General features: G+C 33.0%; 1 protein-coding gene across 1 annotated transcript in view; it reads left to right on the forward strand.

Annotated features, from left to right (window-relative positions):
* The first annotated feature begins 2,171 nt into the window (after positions 1–2,171).
* The window catches only part of C2H14orf39 (chromosome 2 C14orf39 homolog), a 34,784-nt gene continuing 13,205 nt past the window's right edge, over positions 2,172–23,750 (forward strand). The window contains exons 1-12 of the mRNA XM_027929397.2: positions 2,172–2,220; positions 2,311–2,367; positions 3,345–3,471; positions 5,480–5,569; positions 9,054–9,241; positions 9,335–9,377; positions 11,074–11,194; positions 12,359–12,450; positions 16,449–16,579; positions 17,370–17,446; positions 20,812–20,897; positions 21,088–21,146. Coding sequence (XP_027785198.1) covers positions 2,172–2,220; positions 2,311–2,367; positions 3,345–3,471; positions 5,480–5,569; positions 9,054–9,241; positions 9,335–9,377; positions 11,074–11,194; positions 12,359–12,450; positions 16,449–16,579; positions 17,370–17,446; positions 20,812–20,897; positions 21,088–21,146 — 1,120 coding nt within the window. The remainder of the gene's footprint in view (positions 2,221–2,310; positions 2,368–3,344; positions 3,472–5,479; positions 5,570–9,053; positions 9,242–9,334; positions 9,378–11,073; positions 11,195–12,358; positions 12,451–16,448; positions 16,580–17,369; positions 17,447–20,811; positions 20,898–21,087; positions 21,147–23,750) is intronic.

The following is a 23,750-nucleotide window of genomic DNA, read 5'->3' on the forward strand; positions in this document are numbered from 1 at the left end:
GGAAAGTAATTAGGATTAGATAAATTCGTAGGAATAGTGCCTCCATGACTGACTCCTGGTGCTGTTTAAGAAGAGGTTGTGAGACCAGAAGAGACAATCATACATGTGGGCACTCCCTGCCTCTTGCTACATGATACCTTGTGCTGCCTCAGGACTTTTTGCCACCAAGAAGGCTTTCCTCAGATGTGGCCCCTCAATCTTGGAGAGATCTGTAAGCGAAAATAAACCAAACATAACTTCTCCAGTTTTTTTTTGTGTCATGTTTTAATAGCAACAGAAAACAGACTATTTCAATAATGTACATATCAAAATACTATGTTATACTCTGTAAGTATATACAATATTTTTTGTTAATTATACCTCAATAATGCTGGAAAATAATAAAGGTTTTCTTTCTCACACACAAATAAATATGGTAAGTTCTTAAATCATCAGAACCTAAATTAGCTTTGATGGTTCACTATCATTAATACTAGTGATCAACATTACAACACATTATAATAAAATATACATATGGTATGTACTTAAGAAAAGCTTGTTTTTCATTTTAATCTATGAAATGATTTAGTATGTGTCGGCTTAAGGCAATTATTGATAGTATTTCACATGTTCACCAGGAATAAAAGATTCAAGAGGGATACAGAGCAGTGGTAGAGAGCGTGCTTAGCATACTTGAGGCCGTGGGCTCAGTCCCCAGAACAACAACAATGGATTGAGGCAAATTGTTTACATTATTTTTTCTTCACTCTTCACTTCGACATGCAAAATCTAAAACATAAATTACCTAGTGGTGACAGTTTTAGGCAGAAAATATGCTTTATTTGCAACAACAAATGAGGTAGTCATAAAATGTTTACTAAAACGTGTTTGAATTATGCTTTTCAAAGAAGCAAAATGCTGAGTTCAAAACTGAATTCTGATTGATGAGTTTCTTACTGCCATGTTAAAATTAATTTTATTGCTATTCTCCAATTTTTGTCTAAAGCTATTATGTTAGAAGAGGGCTGGATAGTCTTTGAAGTTAACACTAGGTTGCCAGGCAGCCTGAGAGTTCACGACAGACCCCCTGTGTTTTTCTGAGTCCGGTCTCACCCAGCACTCACTCCTGTGGTTCCAACTCTTTTACGCGCCCGGGATGGCGCGATCGCCACCCTGTTCTCGCCGGGAGCGGGATCTCGCTCTTCCACGTGATCTGCTTCTTGCTGCGTGCTCCGCGGGGTCTACCCACGCTGACGCCAGGGGGCGAGGGCAGGACGGGGCTCCAGACCTTCGAGTTAGGTTTGGGGTCACGTTCCTGACGACTCGGGCCCTAAGTGGAGTTTGGGACCCTAAGGAAAGAGGGTATGGACGTCGGGGTTTCGAGGGGCGGTTTAGGTGGGTGGGAAAACGAACCGTGTGTGGTGGTTTCTGAGGAAAGCGGCGGGAGTGGCTGCCTGGCCCTACTCCGGAGAACTACCCGCGACCTGCCGCCTCATGTGGCGGGCGCTTGACGCGCGGCGTCGTGGTTGGCGTGTGGTGGGCAGAGGCCAGCAGCGCTGCCTGAGGGGAGGGCGGGCCAGCGAATTCCTGCCGCAAGTCTCGGCTGCGAGGCGCCCCTCGGGTCTACCGGGAGCCAGAGCTGCGAACCCCGCCTCTGGCGTGTTCCGTACAGCGAGTTGGCTCTCCTGTGAAAAAATTCTTCTTCTTTTTTTCTTTATTATTGGGCGGCAAATTGATAAATGTAAACCGGCATCACTTTCACTGCGCGGGGCAGTACACACGCCAAGGAGGGACATATTCAGATATTTATTTTACAGGGCACGCCCTTTTGAGAAGTCTAGGTGTCTGGATCCCCGCAGATTCAAAGACTTACTGCAGAACCAGGAATAAACAGTTATGAAGGCGCCCACCCTTGCCCCTAGTCTCAGTCATGCAACGACGTTCAGCAGCTGCCTAAGTGTCTCTTAGGGCTCTACCAGGAAGGTGGCTGTGGTCTGAAAACGTCTCTTACCCTCTGTCTTGCTCCATCCACATTTTTCTGTGAGAATGTTATATTTAAAAAGTTGTTACTGAATATACATGTGTATTTTCATTTTATATTCATGTGTATATTTCATATACACATGAATATGCACATGTCTATATTCATGTGTATATTCACTTATTTTTATTTTCTTTACATAGTATCCAAGATGAATGACAGCCTCTTTGTCAGTCTGGACAGACTTTTGTTAGAATTTGGTAGGTATAAAGTGAAAATAAAGAAATAGGTAACTGTATTATTATTCGACATTTTAACAATGAAGTAAAGTCACAAGAGAATTGTTTTAGTTTTCCAGTATGAGCAAGATATAAGTACTAAAGAAGACATGATTCAAAGAATTAATAGTAAGTAGTTTTGCATGTTAAAGATGTTTTTGTCTTAATTTTTTTATGACATATAGTATAATATATAATTGCCCTGTTTAGGGCAACTTGTAGTTGGCATTGTAACTCTTGTGGAAATTCTCTACTAATAATGAGCTTTTTAGCCTAGGCAAAATAGTTGTGATTCACCTACTGTTTTTCAGTAATTTTGTGTATTCTGCATTTAATTATTTTGTGAAGAATTTTGCTTTAAGCAGCAATGACCCCTAAGATGCAGTTTAAAAAATGTTATATTTCTCAAATAACAAGGTTACTTCAAATATTTGAGTGAAATGTTTCTCTTTAAAGAAATCATCAAAAATTAGGAACCAGGATTGATGCCATATTTTCAGGAATAATAGTTCTGAAATAAGTGAATTGGCTAGTAAATATAAGTGAAGTGGCTGGGCAAATTAAATAAATATAATGTTTTAAATATTTTAGTTCTAAAAATATAACTATCAGCTTCTTAATTGTCATAGAAAGATTGAATTTGGTTATTTTTTCTACAATCAAAAAATAAAGTATTATGAAATTGTTTAATATTTTCAAGAACTAAGTTTATCTTAAATCATTGGTAAATAAGTTAGTTGATGGTGTATTTAATAATTAATTGATAGAAATTATGTATTTGTCAATAACAAAATCCTTATGTTAATATAATTAATGAGTAAACATTTGCATGAATTTATAGCATCATAAGATGAATTGACCTTAAGTGTCACCTAATCTAGCCCAGGGGACATTCTTCAATTGCAAATACAAATCCACCTTAGTTTCTGGGGGGCTGTGGTTTTCTACTTTTTAGTACAGGAGCCTTCCCTTCTCAAGCCTCACTTCCTCTCCTTTCTGGCTGTCTTCTTTTTAGGTAAGTTGCCATAAACTGTTTTTTCTTACTGTATTTGTTTATTTTGAATTTATAATTTCTACCTTAAGAAAATAAACATTTCCTCTTTTAGAATGCTTTGAAGACATAAAAGAAAACAAATCAACTATTTGTAAGATACATGAAAGTATAAATACAACAGATGAGGAAATTGCTCATTACTGTAAACATAGTAATGAAATCAAAGACAACTGTAGTAAGTGAGTATTTGAAAGAAATGAACCTTCAGTAATTGTCATTTGACTTTTTTTATTCAAGATTTCTAGGTTTATAGTTGAAGACACCATTGCTTATTTTGTTTTGGTTTTTTGGTATTGGGGGTTGAACTCAGGGTCTTCCTTGTACATGCTAAGCATGTTCTCTACCATTGCCCTAAGTGCTGAATTAAGAGATTTCACGAATTTAGATATAGTTAGTATAAATAAAGAATTTTAGTGTAGTCTATGTAAGTCCTGTTAGACTGAAATAATTTCCATTTTTTTGACTTTTCAAGATCTTAGTGTTTTTCTTTATGAGGTGCTGGGAATCAAATCCAGGGCCTTATGCATGATAGGCAAGTGCTACCTTGATACATGATAGACAAGTACCACTGAGCTACACTCTGGCTTAAGATCTTAGTTTGTATGAGGGAATCCAACCTAAAACTTTTCAAGATAAAAGACTTCTTTTGAGAAATGTCTCTCCAGGTCTTTTGTCCAATTTCTAATCAAGTTATTTCTTTTCTTGCCATTGAATTGTGTGACTTCTACTTCAACCATTTTTATGATAGGAAAACATTGGAAGTAACTCTAAATGTTCAACATAAGGGGACTGGTTAAATGAATTTTGGTATATCCATATGACTGAACACTAGGCAGCCACTAAAATCATGACATAGGTGTATGTTTGACATGGGAAAATGTTAATAGTATATTGCAAATTGAATAAAGCAGTTTATGCATCATTATTCATAATATGAACCCAATGCATGATAATATATCTATATCTAAGAAAAACCTCAAAGGATGCACATTGAAAAGCTTATAGTGAATATCTTCTCAGTAAGCATATGTTTCTTATGGAATTTTTAAATACTCAGAATATATGCATGTATAATCTTAGACCTTCAAATTTCCTTTTGGGGAATATATTTTAAGTATCAGAAATTAAGGGGTTGGGGATATAGCTCAGTTGGTAGAGTGCTCGCCTGGAATGCACAAGGCCCCTGGGTTCAATCCCCAGCACCATAAAAAAAAAAAAAATGAAAGAAAGAAAAGAAATTAAGACAAATTTTTAAGTATAATTTCAGTAAGTGATAAAGAAGGATTAATTTTATGTGAATATGATCTCAGTAATGTTAAAATATATAATTGTAGCAAAATCTCAAAACAATTTTAAAATCATAGTAGTTATTTAATATTGAGAATATGTATGATAGTTAGTTTCTTATATATACTCTTCTGTGCTTCCAAATGGCCATATGTACTTTTTGAATATGGAAAAAAAAATGAAAATAGAGGAAATATTCAAACAATACTTAGAATGGAAGCTGCCATGGTATATATAGTAATTTTAGTTTTTTTGTATTGGTAATAGTTTTCAAGTTATATAATAAAACAAAAATATATAAGGTGAATATTCATTTTATTGTATCTGATTTGATAGTCTATTTTGGCCTAGTTTCTTTCTTTGTAACTTAGGAGGGCATAACAGTGTGTCAGAGGAAGAAAAAAGACTCTTTAACCCTAATCCAAGTGCTAACTAAAAAGAATTTCTTGGCCAAGACCTTAGAAATATGATGAGAAAGAAGGGCTGATGAAGTGTTATAGGGTGTGTAATGGAATATCATAGCAATACATAATTCAGCCATGCTGTATTTGCTTCTTTCCCTGTCATATCTCAAAAACAAATTTTATGTAAAAATTAATGAATATTAATATTTGAGCATATGAGTGTGTGGATATTGATAGTGATGGGGATAGGATATGCAATTTTTTCTTTTTTTATACTGTTGTATTTATTATTTTAAAAATTGGTTCATATTAATTATACAGAGTAGTAGATTTCATTGTGGCATAGGGAATGTTTTCTTGATGTAAACTTGTTTTCTCTAGGTAGACACATTCATTTCTCTTTAAATGATTTTGTTCATTTTTTATTATCTCTGCCAATTTTTTTATTTGTTTATCATTCTGAAATGCTAATTACAACTATAACTTTTTTCCATAGCTGGAAGCCAACATGTGATGTTTTTCATAAACATGAAGATTATATGCAGGACCAATTTACTATTTATCAAGAAACCATTGAAAAAGACAAGTACAGTATTTATATTAACTTAAGTGTATCAGTTCTATAAATTAGTATTACTGGAACATGCTATGTAAGAATGTTAACTGAAAAATTTAGAAAGTGTGTATTCTGAGGGAATATTTTTTTAAGTAAATGTGATATCTTGGACTGAATCATTGATGGTCTCCATATTTATTGTAAAAGCTTGAATATGTTGAGATATTGCCTTAGATACAAACCATTTATCTATCAGCAGCATTTATAGCAAAGTTCTTCAATTAATGGTATTTATGACTAAACAGTGTAGGCAAACATTTAGGAGGATAATTATTTGTAGAATAAACATTTTGAAAAATTTGAGGTATTGGTTTTTTAAAGGTATTTTGTGTCAAATTTCAGTTTTTCAGATTGCTAATTTAGTAAAGTGGTTATATTCTAATGGAGAAATACCAGTAGTTATGTGAATTTATTTTACTACATGTAAAATCACATCATCTTAGGGATTAAATGTAATTAATGAATGTAATAAAACAAGGTTAGAGACTTTGAACATGATATATATAGCATTAAAATTTTACCTAATTTTAAAAACTGAAGTGATTTGAGGAGAACACTTATCAGTTTTTACATTTTACTTAAGAAACACATATGTTGAAGGCCTTGTGGTGCATACCTATAATCCTAACAAGTTGAAGGTTGAGATAGGAGGATCATAAGTTCAAGGGCAGCTGTAGCAACTTAGTGAGACCCTAAGCAACTTAGCAAGATACTGTCTCAAAAATAAAAAATAATAAATAAATAAATAATGCCGGGGATAAAGCTCAGTGGTAAAGCACCCTTGATTTCAGTCCCTAATATCAAACAAAAAACCCTCCTAAAATAACTACCAATGTAAAATCTATAATCCATTATTTTCAAAGTTGAGTCTTAGGTTAGAATTAAAGTTAAAGATTGGGACTTAATGGCATTAGAAATCTTGTATATAGATGAGGTTTCTCAGGAAAATATATGGAGCAAAGTGGAGAAAGCCAAAAGTATGCTATTATCCAAAGAGTAGACAGAGGGTGGAAAAGATGAAGGAGACTATTAGGTTGTCATTTATAGATCCTGCTTCAATCCCAAAAGAATTTGAGATATTTGTATAAAAATACCACAGTGTTTAAAGAAAATCAAGGCTACATGTGGTCCCAAATATTGTTTGTTAAAAGTACAGATTAGGCTTTGAAATTCTTAGTAGTCAAGGCATTGATCAAGAAATATGATCAGAGTATTCATTTAAAAAAAATTCAATTAGAGGCTGGGGGTGTGACTCAATGGTAGAACATTTTCCTAGAATGCTCAAGGCCCTGGTTTTAATCCTTAGCAGTTTACTTGCTTAGGATAAGTTATGAAGTTTTTCCCGAGACTTGAGAGAAATTTCTCTCCTGGGTCTTCATAAAGGGGAAACTGGGGAGTGTGGTAATATTTTCAGTAAATTCTTTCAAAAAAGTCCCCGTTTTAATGTTTTTATTAATGCATTAAGGTATACATAATAGTGGTATTTATTTTGACATATTCATAAAAGTATATAATTTCCTTCATTTCAACAATCAGTACTGAGGAAGTAGGAAGGAAGTAGGGACACTAGCTACTTATTTCTGATCTCCCATTCTTGTCCTGAGCATTCCTGAAGACTAGTACTGCTCGAATAAATTAGATAATAATGACTTTCTGAATCATGACTTAGCTATGCTGTGTTCTGCCAAAGTTTCTATATGGAAGATGTTAGAAGTGGATATGACTATATAATATGAACAGGATGGAATATGATATACTAATCTCATATGAAACAGATGACCAAGGCCTAATTTTTCAATGGTATTTCTCTTCTCCCTGGACCATTTTCTCAAGTTATTATATGTGGGGTCTTAATTAATAAATATACATTTAGAAGAATAGGAACTTATTTGGGGCTCAACTGCTTATTTGGGACAGAGTTTAGCAATACTAAAAAATTAGACCATTCTTAAAATTCAGACTTGTTGACCCAGTACTTATTAATCATTACTTATTAAACCAGAAGTTTTAAGAATACTTGCTCTTATTCTCTGCTAAGGAGAACAATCATTATAGCATCTTTTAAGAAATTTCTTGATCCAAGAAATAAAATCTTGAGGAATATAAGGACTATATATTTTCAAAAAGTTTACTATGAATATTATTTTTGAAACCAGAATTTGGTAAAAAGAGGATTCAGGAATATATTTTCTGTAGGACTGGGGCTGTATAGCTCAATGAGTGAGGCTCTCGGTGCAGTCCCTAACACTGAGGCTGAGGGTATATTTTCTGTGAAGAACTGTATTGAGTACTTTCAGTGTTATAGATCAGGATTGGCAAACATTTTTTGTAAAATACCAGATAGTAAGTATTGTAGCTCAACTCTTCTGTGTGGTACAAGATGGCTTTAGGCCATATATAAATAAATGAGATATGATCCAATAAAACCTTATTGGACAGTGAAATTTGAACTTCATATAATTTTATTATGTCATAGAGTATTCTTTTGAGTTTTTTTCAATAATTTAAAAACCATTCTTAGTTCACAGACAACAGAGGATGGATTAGATTTGGCACATAGGCAGCCTGGGGATGTAGCTCAGTGGTAGAGCACTTGCTTAACATGCAAGGCTCTAGATTCAATCCTCAGTATCTTCTCCCCCACCCCATCACAAAGTTTTGGCACATAGGCAGTAGTAATCAACTCCTTTGTCTGTATGGGTCAAATAAGAAAGAAGTCTTAATATTCTTTTGTAAGAATAATGCCTCACTTACGACTTGTGCCTAAATAGATGGTCACCCATTATTAGTTGAGTTGATATAGAAGAGTTCCTCCAAACGGCTCAAATTCTTCATAAGAATACTTGTGGGGTATACATGAATGATTATGAACCCAGAGTTTTAACACATAGAACGTGACTTCATGTAATAGTTTTAGCTGAAGAAAATTAAAGGAGATTTAAAAGGCATAGTTACAGAGGTCAGAACCCAGGGAGCATATATATTTAAGAAGGTATAACTGATATTGGCCAAATTATATTGTTATATCCTGTGCATGAATGAATATGTAACAACAAATCCCATCATTATGTACAACTGTAATGCACCAATAAAAAATGTGGAAAAAAAAAGGTGTGACTAAAAGAACCCAGTTCTCCAATGTCAGTTAGGATGAACATGAAAAAGAGATCATTTGATTAGACAATTTAGATCATTGATGACCATGGAGAGAATAATGTCATTATACTGGTGGAAGTGGAAGTTAAATTGAAGAGGATTAACCAGGTGAGGAATAAAAAAAGTGTAGCTGAGAAGTGTCTTGGGGTTAAAGAAAGTTGAAGGACAGAAAATAATGAGGGAAATACAGACAAATAGATGTTTGAATTGCTTTTTATACTTAATTTAGGAGACTTTAACAAGTGATATTTATTAGGTTTTTAGATCTATTCTACATCATTTCTTTTATTTTTAACAGAAAAATGTATCATGATTATGTATGTCAGTATAAAGAAGTTTTGAAGCAATACCAACTAAAATATTCAGAAACACCCTTTTCACGTGAATATTATGAGAAGAAAAGAGAACATGAAGAAATTCAAAACAGAGTGTTGGCATGTTCTGAACAACTAAAAATGAATGAAACTATTCTTATGGAATTTCTAGGTATTAACCTTTCTGTAATATGTTGCTTTAATTATTATATCTTTGTACTGAGAAGAATATAATAAATCAGTCTCAACTATGACTTTTTTTCAGTGCCTGCACCCTTTCCATCACTTACCAAGTGGACATTACACATGTATCCACAATAGTATTTCTATTTATAATTTTATTAGATAAGTATTGTTTCTGTATTTTAATTATTATTTTGTTTTCCTGGTGAGAGCCTCATAGATTTGTTTTTGTGTTTAATTCAGATTTTAAAGGTCACTTTAAGGTCTTTTGGGATTAGTTCTCATGTACATGTGATCAAAAGCAAGTAATTTTAAGGGGAATAAAATAGTATGTGTATTTGGCTTTAAAGTGGCATATCGACAATCAAACTAATGAAAATGTCATCTTGCTTTGTCTTATCAAAGAAGTTCTGATTAAATTGATTAATTATTTCTTATTATTATGGTGGTAAGGAAGTGAGTCAACAATTATTCACTAATATTTAAAAATTCATTGGGTACTTACCTTGTGTCAGGCAGTACTGAAGAAATTACAAAGCTCTCTTGCAAGGAGCTCACAGTTTAGTAGAGGAGAAAGACAAATAAAGAATTCTAATACAGTATCACTGTAATAGATGCTTAAGTAATTCTTAATTGGTCTAAGTCTCACCTATTTGTCAGAGAGATCTTTCTTGATGATGAACTTGAAACTTTAATCCTCTTTCAACCTCCACAATCCTTTATATGCTTTTCTATCAGATTATAACTCCTATGTTTGTACTAAGTCTTCTTTATCCCTGTATTCTACCTTGCTTCCTTTCTGTTTCATCCTAAACCATTCTTTTATCTCCTCTGCTGCTTTTTATCCTTCATGTTTTGGTTTGAGCCTATTATATTTTTATGAACATTTGTTGTTTATGCATTAACTTCTTAGTGGGAAAGGGCAGAATTTAGTTGGTAAGTGAAGTACAGAAAGTATAAGGGAGTTGGATATGAGTTGGGATGAGATGTAAAGTTGCATGACAAACAAGAAGAGGTAGATGGAGGTAGGAAGAATTAAAGATTAGGATTTATTTCTAAAAATTTAAACTGAGACTTTTGGTAGTAACATAGCTTTATAAATAATATTCACCTGAAATGTTTGTTCTAGCATATAAGTCACATATTTTTAAGGCAGGATAGGAAGTTCTGATAAAATTTCTCTAGAGTTCTTGTTCACTGTTATTCTTCTATTCATTTCTAAATTCTAGATAGATAATAAAGGAACTTAGGTAATTGTGTTAATTAATAACCATGTAGGATGTCTATTAATAGCAGATAAATTTTCTACTTGAAATTGAGTCTAAATCCTCTCTAAACAGAATGTCCAGATGAAAGTTCTCAGTTTTACAGGGTGCATTGATCAACCTTATAAGGCAAGAAAAGGGAAATTGGGTGGATTTTTAATGTTGACTTTGGAATAATACATGATGGAAGCATAAAAAGTTAAATTGGGACCTGAATTTATTATATTTTATTAGTCATCCCAATGACACAGTGAACTTAGTTTTAAAAAAAACAAATAACACCTTGTGAAAATATTTAACTGAATGAAAATATTCTAACAAATATTTTTGATGGATGTTACTTTTAAATTAATATAGATCAATACTAACTTATCTTCATTAGTCTGCCAAATATTTATATTAATCTTACCTGTTTCAGATACTGTTATTAAAAGTGCTTATTGCTTATATATACCACACATATAAATGACATATACAATATTAACTATTTCTGACATAGTACATTTATTTTAAATGTAAGGTTTACTTGCACAGCATAGTTCCTTAACATAAAAAGAGTTAATCTGAGATGTAAAACACAAGATATCCTGAAACATGCCAACAGTGTTACCAAAAGTTCATCTGAATTGAAGAAAGAAGCAGATGAAGCAGAAATGGAAATTAATTCATTAAACAAGGTATATATTTTGTTATTGTTTCTAAAATATGTATTAATGTATAATAGTGTGTTAGTTGACACCTTAGAAGAGCTGTTAAGATAGCCTCAATGTGGACAAAGGCCAATTGATAAGCTTCAGATCACTTTGAAGCCAAAATGTATTTCAGGTGTGGAATTTATTTAACTCTGAATTTGGGGGAATAGGTTGGCTTTGGGAGGGCCTGAGGAAGGATTAAGGTGTAGGTTAAGAGGAATTTACTTATTGACTTGTGGTGCAGTAGGTTAAACCCAGGGCCTCATGCATACTAGGCTCTGGGTTTGATCCACTGGTGCCTAATACCTCTGGCCCTGTAACAGGAATTTAAAAGCATTGAAAAAGTAACAGTGTTTTCAAAAAGGTGAACAAGATAGTAAATAGTTTAAATAATTTAATCTTGCAAAATTTACAACTGTAGTTTATAATTTTTAGGAAGCCAGTCTAGAAACAGTTAAGCTTTTAAGGTTTTATTGAATATTTTTAGTGTCATCCATTGAATTGTGGTTTTGATTCACATAGATACAAGAACTCACCAAAATCATTTTATAAATTTTGAGAAAAAATTGAAAATTAAATTTTGTAAATTTTTTGAAAATTAGATTTTATAGTGATCATTCATAGTTATAAGGTACAAAATAACAGCAATATAGTTTTATTTTTTTTCTAAATATTTATTTGTTAGTTTTAGGTGGACACAATAACTTTATTTTATTTTTTTATGTGGTCCTGAGGATCGAACCCAGTGCCTTATGCATGCTACGCGAGCACTCTACCACTGAGCCACAACCCCAGCCCCCCCAGCAATATAATTTTAATAATGAGAGAAAAATGGATGCTATTTCCTTTAAAATATGTGATAACTATGTCCCTATGTAAATATTCAATGTCTATTTTGCTTATAATTATTCTTTTAAAAAATGGAAATTTATTGATATTTATGATTGAAAATTTAGTAGTAAGGAAAAGTTAAAGGGGTGTGATTTAATATTGATGTAACTCTTAATGACTTTCAATAGAAGATAATAAATTCTGCCAAAAATACAAATCTTGTGATTCTACAGAAAAAAAAATCATATTCATTAATTAAGATAAAACATTCTTCTTTGCAGGTAATTATTTCATTTTCCTTTCCCATTTTTCTTTTAGCTGATTGCAAGACTTTATGAAACCAAGAATCTTTCAGAAACTCTTGAAGAAAAGAAAAAAAGTACAGAAAAGAGAAAGGAATTGAAAGAAAGGTATAGGTAAATTTTAAAATTGAATTTTATGTGACCAGAGATTCTGCATCTAAAAGTTTGATTCTGTATTCTATCCTCTTTTTTGTTGTTGTTCTGATTAGTTATACATGACAGCAGAATGCATTTCGTTTCATTGTACACAAATGGAGCACAACTTTTCATTTCTCTGGTTGTACATGATGTAGAGTCACACCATTTGTGCAGTCATATATGTACCTAGGGTAATAATGTCCTCATTCCACCATCTTTCCTATCCCCATTCCTGTTCTCCTTCCCTCCCTCCCCTTTGCCCAATCCAAAGTTCCTTCATTCTTTCCATGCCCCCTCCCCTCATTATGGATCAGCATCCACTTATCAGAGAAAACATTCAGCCTTTGGTTTTTTGGGATTGGCTTACTTTGCTTAGCATGATATTCTCCAACTCCATCCATTTACCTGCAAATACCAGAATTTTATTCTCTTTTAATACTGAGTAATATTTCATTGTGTATATATACTACAGTTTCTTTATCTGTTCATCTATTGAAGGGCATCTAGGTCAGACAGTTTTGCTGTTGTGAATTGAGCTGCTATAAAAATTGATGTGGCTGTGTCACTATAGTATGCTGATCTTAAGTCCTTTGGGTATAGACAGAGGAGTGGGATAGCTGGGTCAAATGGTGATTCCATTCGTAGTTCTCTGAGGAATCTCCATATTGCTTTCCAGAGTGATTGCACCAATTTTCAGCGTACTTTTTCCCCACATCCTCGCCAGCATTTATTGTTGCTTGTATACTTGATTATTGCCATTCGAAATGGAGTGAGATGAAATCTTAGAGTAGTTTTGATTTGCATTTCGCTAATTACTAGAGATGTTGAATATTTTTTCATATATTTGTTGATGGATTGTATATCTTCTTCTGAGAAGTGTCTATTCGGTTTCATAGCCCGTTTGTTGATTGGGTTATTTGGGTTTTTTTTTGGTGTTAAGTTTTTTGAGTTTTTTTATATATCCTGGAAGTTAGTGCTCTATATGATGTGTGTCTAGTAAAGATGTTCTCCCACTCATGAGAAGAAGCTTTTTAGTTTGAATCCATTCCATTTATTGATTCTTGATTTTATTTCTTGTGCTTTAGGAATCTGATCAAGGAAGTCAGGACCTAATCTGACATGATGAATATTTGGGCCTACTTTTCCTTGTATTAGGCACAGGGTCTCTGGTCTAATTCCTAGGTCCTTGATCCATTTTGAGTTGAGTTTTGTACATGATGAGATAGAGGGATTTAATTTCATTTTGCTGCATATGATTTCCAGTTTTCCCAGCATCATGTGTTGAAGAGGCTATCTTTTCTCCAATGTATGTTTTCTACACCTTTGTCATGCAGGCTATCTTCTATTAATTTCTTATGAAAAATATTAATTTAAGGGGTTGGAGTTGTGGCTCAGTGGTGGAGCGCTCACCTAGCACGTGTGGGGCCCTGGGTTCGATCCTCAGCACCACATAAAAATAAATAAATTAAAAAAAGATATTGTATCCAACTATAACTAAAAAATAAAATATTTTTTAAAATATTAATTTAAGTGTTATGAACTATTATTATTTAGTATGCTTTAGTGAGGCTGAGGATATTATAATTGTAGAGGGAGAGAGGGTAGCAACAGCACATCTGATACACAGTCCACCTTTTTATCACCTTGTCACCAACTTGTTTAGTTCTTTCTTTATCATGGAGAGTGTAGATGAGCCTATAATTGTGACTTAATCCATGATGTCATATGTTTCCTTGTTTTTTTGTCCTGTTTTTTGATAAAATAGACCTTAGTGGTGGAGGCATGAAGAAAAAGTCATTAATTTTTCTCTTACAGAAAAATAGATGTGTTACTCTTGCTGTTTCTGATCTACTTTCTATTTTTTTTTCTTTTTGCCTGTGCCCTTTTTTCATTCTAAATTTCCATTCCTTAGTCTCCATTGCCTTTGTGTTGATTTTTCAACACACTCTTCTCGAGTTTATTTCCCTGAACCCACTTCCTTGGATCTGTTATTTGCTTGACCTCCTCCCCAACATGTTGCACTCCCACATATCGTATCTATGGCAGTATGTATTTAGTTTTATGGTGACATTGATTGAAAAAAATAGGCAAAGATACAGAATTTTGCTTTGCCAACAATGTTTTAACATAAAATTCTGTATATTGAGAGGAACTTATATAAATATTTAGTCATTTTTTACTCAGTGTATACAGTAGCACCCCCTTATCCATGGTTTTGCTTTCCTTGATTTCAATTATCTGTAGTCAACCATGATACAGAAATATTAGATAGAAAATTCTGGAAATAAACAATTAAATTGCATGCTGTTCTGAATAGTCTGATGAAATTTCATGCCATTGTACTCTATTGTACCTGGGATGTGAATCATCACTTTGTTCAGTATGTCTAAAATGTATACATGACCTGCCTGTTAGTTACTTAGTGGCCATTTCAATTATCCCATTGAATGTTATATTATCATGGTGCTGGTGTTCAAGTAACCCTTATTTTACTTAAAAATGACCCCAAAGTCAAAGATTAATGATGCTGGCAATTTGGATATGTCGAATAGAAGCTGTAAAATGCTTTATTTAAGTGAAAAGGTGAAAGTTCTTAACATAAGGGAAAAAAAAAACAGTTATATGCTTAGGATGCCAAGATCTATGATTAGATTTATCTGTCCATGAAATTGTGAAAAAGGAAAAAGAAATTTATGTAGTTTTGCTATCATACCTCACACTGCAAAAGTTAGGCCACAGCTGAGTGTGGGGGTGCATGCCTTGGGAGACTAAGACAGGAGGATTGCAAGTTGGAAACCAGCCTCAGCAACTTAGGCCCTAAGCAGCTTAGAGATAACTTGTCTCAAAATTTAAAAAATAAATAAAAAGGAATGGAGATGTAGCTCAGTGATTAAGTACTCCTGGGTTAAATCCACCACAGGAGGAAAAAAAGCTACAATGTGTAATAAGTGCTTACTTAGTTAAGATGGAAAAGGTGTTAAATTTGTCTATGTATGTATAGGGAAAACTATGGTATATGTAAAGTTCGGTACTGGGGAACTTGGCATGTATCCTAAATTGATAAGGTAGAATCAGTGTATTTTGATAGCATTTATTCTACTTCATTGATTTAGGAAGAAGTCAATGAAATTATCTTTCAGTAAAAAACTTAAAAGACCCACTTATGATGTACTACTGTTTTAATGATTTCTGTATTCATGGTAGTTGATTTGTTTCCAAATCAGTCTTTTTGAAGTTTAAAGTACTCTGAAATCTAAAATGTTACTTTTATGGTTAGACTTTTGGTTTAAGATGTTTTTGATATGTTTGAAAAGTCGTTAAAAATGACTATGTTTGCTGGATGCATTGATGCAAATCTGTAATCCCAGTGACTTGGGAGGCTGAGGCAGGAGGCTTGCAAGTTTGAAGCCTCAGCAACTTAAGAAGGCCCTAAGCAACTGAATGAGACTCTGTCTCAAAATATAAAAAGGCCTGGGGATATGGCTCAGTTGCTAGGTGTCCCTTGGTTCAATTTCTAGTACCAAAACAAAAAGAATGATTATGTCTTAAAAATAAAATTGTGACATACTGAGAAGACTACTGGACTTAATCAGGAAAGGTGTTTTAGCTCTGGCACTATTACCAAGTAATTTAATAATATTGTACAAAAGTCTGTTAAAAATCTCTGGAACTGGGGCTGGGGATGTGGCTCAAGCAGTAGCGTGCTCGCCTGGCATGCATGCGGCCCGGGTTCGATCCTTAGCACCACATACAAACAAAAGATGTTGTGTCCGCCGAAAAACTAAAAAATAAATATTAAAAAATTCTCTCTCTCTCCCTCTCTCTTTAGAAAAAAAATCTCTGGAACTAGTTTCATTATTTGCAAAGTGGAGGATTTTAACTGCATAGTATCTAAATATCCCCTCTAGCTTCAGAATACGTTAATTTTTACTTAGCTCATATTTAACATAATCTATTCTTCTCTTTAGAATTTTTGAAAAAGATGAGCATATGCTTGTATTGAATAAAATCCCTCAAAGCACTCAATTATTTCTTCCTTATGAACCTCATATATTAGTAAGACCAAAAAAGATGCATTCTTCAGAACCAAGAGTTACAGGTACAGAATTGTTTATTATTTAATAATTTTATTTGTTTGGGTAAACCCACAGAAGGAGAAATAAAAATAAATTTTAGTTATCATTTGGCGTGAGCAAGAACAAACAATACTGGAGACTTATAGACTCAGGAAAGTACTGCTTTGAGTCGGAGAGCAAACAAGAAATGTCTTCTCTACATATTTTTTCCCTCTGAGAAGGAAACTTTTCACACAAAATGTGTTCTGGTTGGGTTTCTCAGCTGTCAGAGGAATATAAATAATTATATATTTTTATTTGAGGAATTATATTGTCATATGTATGATTTCTATGGGTAGCATACTTGTGTTAATAGTGTTTGAGACTTGGTCATTGAGACATTTGAATTAGATTTCATTCAAGGGTGCATAGATTAACTAGTTTAACTATATTATCTGTCTCCCCTCTATCATTACTATCATTACTTTGTCTTTTTTGGTTATTGATTCTAAAGATACAGTTTTGTCAGTTGGTCATTTTATCATTTCATATTTAATTGCTATAATAGTGAATATAGAGTGATAAATTAAGAGATTTGATGTTTAAAAATTGTGTATTTAAATTTAAATTTAATATTCGTATAGGCTTGATTGTCTGAATGATAAGGTTAAATTAAATGGTGGAGATGAGGGCCAGGGTTGTAGCTAAGTGGTAGAGTACAAACTTAGTGTGCATAAGGCCCTGAGTTCAGTCCTCAGTATGAGAAAAAAGTCAGAGATGATGTTTGATTCTATCTTCAGAATTTATTTTAAATAGTATTATTTAATAACCTAGATAAAAAAGAAGAAAGTTCTATGCAGCAGTCAAAGCTTGCCAATATTGACTTCAGACAAAAGGAAAAAGACCCACAAGTAGGTATTTCTTTTTAAATAATATAGATTAAATACTTGCTTTTGTTAAATGAGAGTAATGTACTACACTTGAGACAGAGATGTGTGTGTGTGCAGGTGTGTGTTATAAATATATTAAATCAGCCATTAGCATAAACTTTGGGATCTAAAAAAATTTAAATTTGAATATGACATTCTGAATATAGACCATAATCTGCTCCATTGCCTTCAAAATAATGGAAAAAATATTTTAAAATACCAAGCCCTGTATCTAGTAAATCAAAAACTTGAAAAATCTCTGGAAGAGGAAACACTGATTGGATTGAAGAAGGAAATTATAACCTGGGACATGCATAGGAGAATTCTGTTAACGAAATAGAGATCCAGGGACAATCAATAGGATAATTTGTTGGACTCCTTCAGAGGGAGTTAAGTAACTTAACTCATGTTCATCTTTGTTTCTCTACTTTGCCTTTGGTCAGCCTCAGTAATGGGATGACTGACTCCAGGTGGAAGCAGTGAGTAGGGGAGCCATGGGTAAGAGAAACTGGCTCGTGTCCTGGGTGGTTCTTGATGCCTGTGAAAAATAAGGACTACACCAACCAAATAACTAACTGCTGATATTGCACATCTTTATTTTTCCTTGAAAACAGTGAAGAGGGAATTCCTCAATGGAAAAAATATTTGTCCTTTCACCGATTTGTAATTAATACACACAGACACTAAAATGAAACTTAAGTCTAAATATGTATTATAGAAATCTAAAATTACAGATGATTTTAATATGGGATGAAGGTAGATAAATGAGGAAAATAAATGTTTACCGATGTTTTTAAGTTTTTGGTGGTGGAGGGGTAGTAGATGTAGGGAGAAAATATAAATGCTGATTAACTATACATTGCTGGAAAAATGTAAATTTATGTTTGTATGTCAAATATTTAAGATAATCATCAGAAGAGAAATGAAAGGTGTAAATTTTTTAAAAGTAGAAGAAAAAAGATAAAAATTAGGTCAACAGAGTGGAAACAACAGTTAGCATTTAGATAGAAAACAAACAAGATGCTGGAAGAAGTTCTGAACAGATAAACAATCATAAAAATCTGACTGGGTTAAACCACTATTAGAAGACAGAGATACTTGTATGGGATATATTTAAAAAATACAGTTACATACTATTAAAACAAAATAGCTGAAACAATTTTACAAATAAAGGCTAAAAATAAAAAATGGAGAGTATGTATCAGGCAAATACAAACAAAAAGCAAATATAACAATATATAGAAATAACAATGTCATATTAAATGGAGTTCAAGATGAAAAACATTAGCAAGGATAAATATATTTCATATTTTTTAAAGAGAACAGTTCATTGAGAAATCATAAAAACCATGTTGCACCAAATTATGCAAAGCAAAAATTGACAGAACATCTGTCATAACAAAAACAATGAAATAAACTTTCCATTTAAGCCAGATATTTTTAGGGAAAATTAAAGGCTGTAAATGAACATAATAAAGCAGTGGCTTACATGTTAATATAAAATAATTTTTATTTAAAGTTAAAAATGAAGTATTAGCTCTTTCATATGTAAAAAAGAAAGTTCAGGCTTTAATCTTTTAATTTGTTGTTTTACTTTTCTGTATTCTGTTTCAAAGGTTTTAGAGGAGAGAGGGACACAGAGCAGATCATCAATTGAGAAATGGCAAGATTTTCTTAAATTAGTTATAATATAAAGGGAATAAATTTTAAAAAGATTTACCTTAACTGTTATAAAAATAGTTATTATATTTATGATAAACATCAAATTCATCGAGGGTTTTGAATTTGTTTTCCAGTATTTGTATGTTTTATATGTAGTAGTTTCAGTTAATGTATATAAGCATTATATTGCTAATGATGATAATAAGGTTGAAATGCTAATGAAATGAGAGAACCTTGTATAGCTTTAGCAAATGTTTATTGGTTTTTTTTTAGTTTTATTGATTTTATTTTTTTAAATACACAACAGCGGAATGCATTACAATTCTTATTATACATATAGAGTACAATTTTTCATATCTTTGTATATAGAGTATGTTCAATTCATGCCTTTTTACATGTACTTTGTTTTTTGTTTTTTTCTGCATTACAATTCTTATTACACATATATATTGCTGGGTTTCTGTTCTCGAGACTAAAATGCTCAGGGTTTACTCCAGTTAAACTGGGCAGACTGGGCTGCGCAAAATAACCACACAAGAGACACAAATACCTTTTTCTTTGGGGTTGCTGTGACGGCTTCTCTGACCTTAAGGGTCTGCAGGAAGAGAGAGAGCGAGAGCACATGCTGACCCCTTTTATTGAGGAGAAGCTATTCAAATGAGGCAAAGGGTCAGGTTTTAGGGGGCTGAGTCTATCTTCATGATGTCCACTGTCAGCAGGTTGACTGACACCTGGGTAGGTCACACCCAAGGACACAGTAAGAGAAGGGGACACACAAGACACTTCCATGGAAGATTCTATCCTAAACAGGGCAAGGGGTTATATTACAAAGGAACAGGTGAGCATAGCTTCACCCATGGGGCTGTAATAAGACACACCCATGCACAAGACACTGTCCCTCGAACCCAAGAAGGGTGGGGAAAGCTCTGCCACATTTCTGTGACTGAGCGCCTCAGAACCCAGTCAGGGAGTGTGACTCAGTCACATGTAAGGTTGGTCTCCCACAATATACCACAATTTTTCGTATCTCTGTTTGTATATATAAAGTATGTTGACACCCAATTCGAGTCTTCATACATGTACTTCGGATAATGATGTCCATCACATTCCATCGTCCTTGCTAATCCCCTGCCCCCTCCTTTTCCCTCCCACCCTTCTTCCCTATCTAGAATTCATCTAATCCTCCCATGCTCCCCCTCCCTACCCAACTATGAGTCAGCCTCCTTATATCAGAGAAAATATTCAGCATTTGGTTTTTAGGGATTGGCTAACTTAACTTAGCATTATCTTCCCCAACACCATCCATTTACCTACAGATGCCATGATTTTATTCTCTTTTAATGGTGAGTAAAATTCCATTGTGTACATATGCCACATTTTTTTAATCCATTCATCCACTGAAGGGGCATCTAGGTTGGCTCCAAAGTTTAGGTATTGTGAATTGTGCTGCTATAAACATTGATGTGGCTGTGTCCCTGTAGTATGCTGTTTTTAAGTCCTTTAGATATAGACTGAGGAGAGGGATAGCTGGGTCAAATGGTGGTTCCATTCCCAGATTTCCAAGGAATCTTTATACTGCTTTCCATATTGGCTGTACCAATTTGTAGTCCCACCAGCAATGTATGAGTGTACGTTTCTCCCCACATCGTATGTAGTCAGTTCTAATGCTTTTTTTTTTCTTTCAGGTATTTAATGATTCTGGTGTGAATAACAATTCAAAATGTTCACATGTTACTGCTATTAAAAGTTCACAAAATTTTATGCAGTTCAGGTAATTTTTTAAAATAAGAAAATTCTTAAGAGGTGAGAATGTAGTTCAGTGGTAGAGGACTTACATGGCATGCTGCTAGGTCCTGGTTTCAATCCCCCCCCCTACCTGTCCCCAATAAAAAAACTTTAATTTCTGAAATTTGTGAATATCAATTCAAAATAATATAAAAACTATATGCATTGCATTTTAGATTGTTAACTCCTCAGAAACGATCAAACAACAATCAGTGGTTTGAAAAAAGACAAACAGGTATTTGCTATTCATATTTTTCCTAATAAATAAGGGTAATAAATTACATCAGCTTTTTATACTAGAATTATTTGGATTGTTTACATCTCTGTATAATTGACCATGCATGCCTGGTTTTAAAACGTATTCCCTCTAAATATTAAATAAATGTATTTTATTGTAGAAAATTTGAAATACAAAAAAATATAAATGAAAAAATACTACCACCAGAAATAATGGACATGATACATACCAGTGTATATTCTTTTAGTCTTTTTTTTCTATGTGTATGTTTGTTTTGTTCTTTTACCCTCCAAATTTTAATTATACTATGTATATAATTTTGCATCCTTTTTTCCTTCATGATAAATTATTGAGGTTATTTCTACATGTCATTAATTAGTTTTTATTAGTAATGAATGTATAATGTCCCATTGTGTGGATATGCCATTATTTAGCCATTCTTTCACATTGAATTCTTTTTGATTTCCTGTTTTTTACTATTAGAAATAATGTTATTATATTTTTGCATTGATATATTATTATCTTGGACAATTTTCTTTGAATAAAGTCACAGAAAGATCACAGTATATATGCACGAATTTATTATTCTCAAATGAGCTAGCTATTGAAACTTCATATCTTTGAAAATACTAATTTATTTTTCTTTCTCTCCATATACATTTCAATATGCATGTTTGTATAGTTATGTATATACATGTATACATGAATATATAAATATAAACGTGAGTATATATTGTATATTAAGTGCATACATGCATACATATTTTGGTAATCTAATAATTCACAATAATTATTTAATTTATTATGCCATGTGGAAGTCTTTTTCTCTTCTTCTTGGATTATTGACTTTTATTTTGAAGTTTTAAAGATGGCTTTTTCTGATCCCAGGAAAATTCTGTTAATGTATGAATTTCAGAACGATTATATACTTAGAGTCTTTTTCTCTTACTCTTACTAGGAGATCCAACACAATATGTTTATTGTACATAAATGAATAGTCTCCTTGCTTTCTTCTAAGATAAAAACTTATCTTACCTGTACGGGTGATCTGTTCTAGCTATTTATAATTCTCTCTATATACCAAGCCAACAGTGTTAAACAAGGACAAATAATTAATCAAACAATGCAGGGAACTGCATATAGCTGGCATAACTCTACCTGTTGTAGAGTATATATGGTGAGGCTTCATACACAAGAAGTCATATAATTATTTTGAAATAAAAATATTTATTTCAATAATCTTTAGACCCAAAATTTGAAGAAATTAATATGTAATGAAAATAGTAATTTTTATTTAAATGCAGGAGACAAAAACAAGAAAGCTTTCAGAAGATCAGATAGAATAATATTGTCATGACTTCAATATAGGGAAAGATCTCTTAAACAGGAATTAAAAAGCCCAGTCATAAAAGAAAAATTGATGAATTTGGCCACATTAAAATTAAGATTTTTGTTTATCAAAAGATACCCTAAAAGAGTATAAGGTGCATCATCAAGCCAGAGGATATATTTGCAATACAGAAAGCTCTCAAAAGAGTAATTTGAAAGTATATACAGAACTTTTATAAAAGAAGAAAAAGACAACCCAATTAGAAATATATGCAAAATATGACTAGGTATTTTATTTTATTTTCTCATCACCTTCTGCCCCCTGATCATTTTTTATGCTTTAAATTCTTTATTTCTTTATTTTTTTAGTCATACATGACAGCAGAATGAATTTTGACATATAATACATACATGGAATGTACGTACATCAATCATATTGTCAGTTCTATTCTGCTGCCCTTCCTATCCTCCTTACTCCTCCCCTCCTCTCCCATCCTTTCTCTCTATCCAATCTAATGTGACACACTTTTTTTTCTTTTTCTCATTACAACATCATATATGTATTCTGTATAACAATGAGGTTCTCCTTCCATCTTCCGTGCAACTCCCCTTCTCCCTCTTTTTCCCTCCCACCTCTCTTCTGTATTTAGTGGTAGTCTTCTTCTCATGCTCTTCTTCCCTATCCCATTTGAGTCACCCCCCTTATATCAGAGAAGACATTTGGCATTTGTTTTTTTGGGATTGACTGACTTCACTTAGCATAATCTGCTCTAATGCCATCCATTTGCCTGCAAATGCCATGATCTTGTTATTTTTTAGTGCTGAGTAATATTCCATTGTGTATAAATGCCACATTTTTTAATCCATTCATCTATTGAAGGGCATCTAGGTTGGTTCCACATTCTAGCTATTGTGAATTGTGCTGCTATAAACATTTATGTGGCTGTATGACTAGGTATTTTTAAAAGAGAAAGAAACGTTTGTGGCAGATAAACACGAAAAGATACTCAGCAAATCATGGAACTGGAAAAAAAAAACCCACATTGAGTTATCATTACATGTTTACCGAATTAGCAAAATTCCAAATGTCTCACAATATTAAGTTTTGATGAGAATACAGGACAATAGGAACTTTCAAACTATTGGTAGGAATTATCTTTAATAAATTAGAGCTAATTTATCTGATGAGATTGAATAGATTTCCAAGGTGGCTAGTTGTCACAGTGTGCCACAGTCTGGCTGGGCACAAATGCCCCAGTCTGGCTGGGCACA

Source organism: Marmota flaviventris, chromosome 2, assembly GCF_047511675.1.
Source record: "Marmota flaviventris isolate mMarFla1 chromosome 2, mMarFla1.hap1, whole genome shotgun sequence".
Taxonomy (NCBI): Eukaryota; Metazoa; Chordata; class Mammalia; order Rodentia; family Sciuridae; genus Marmota; species Marmota flaviventris.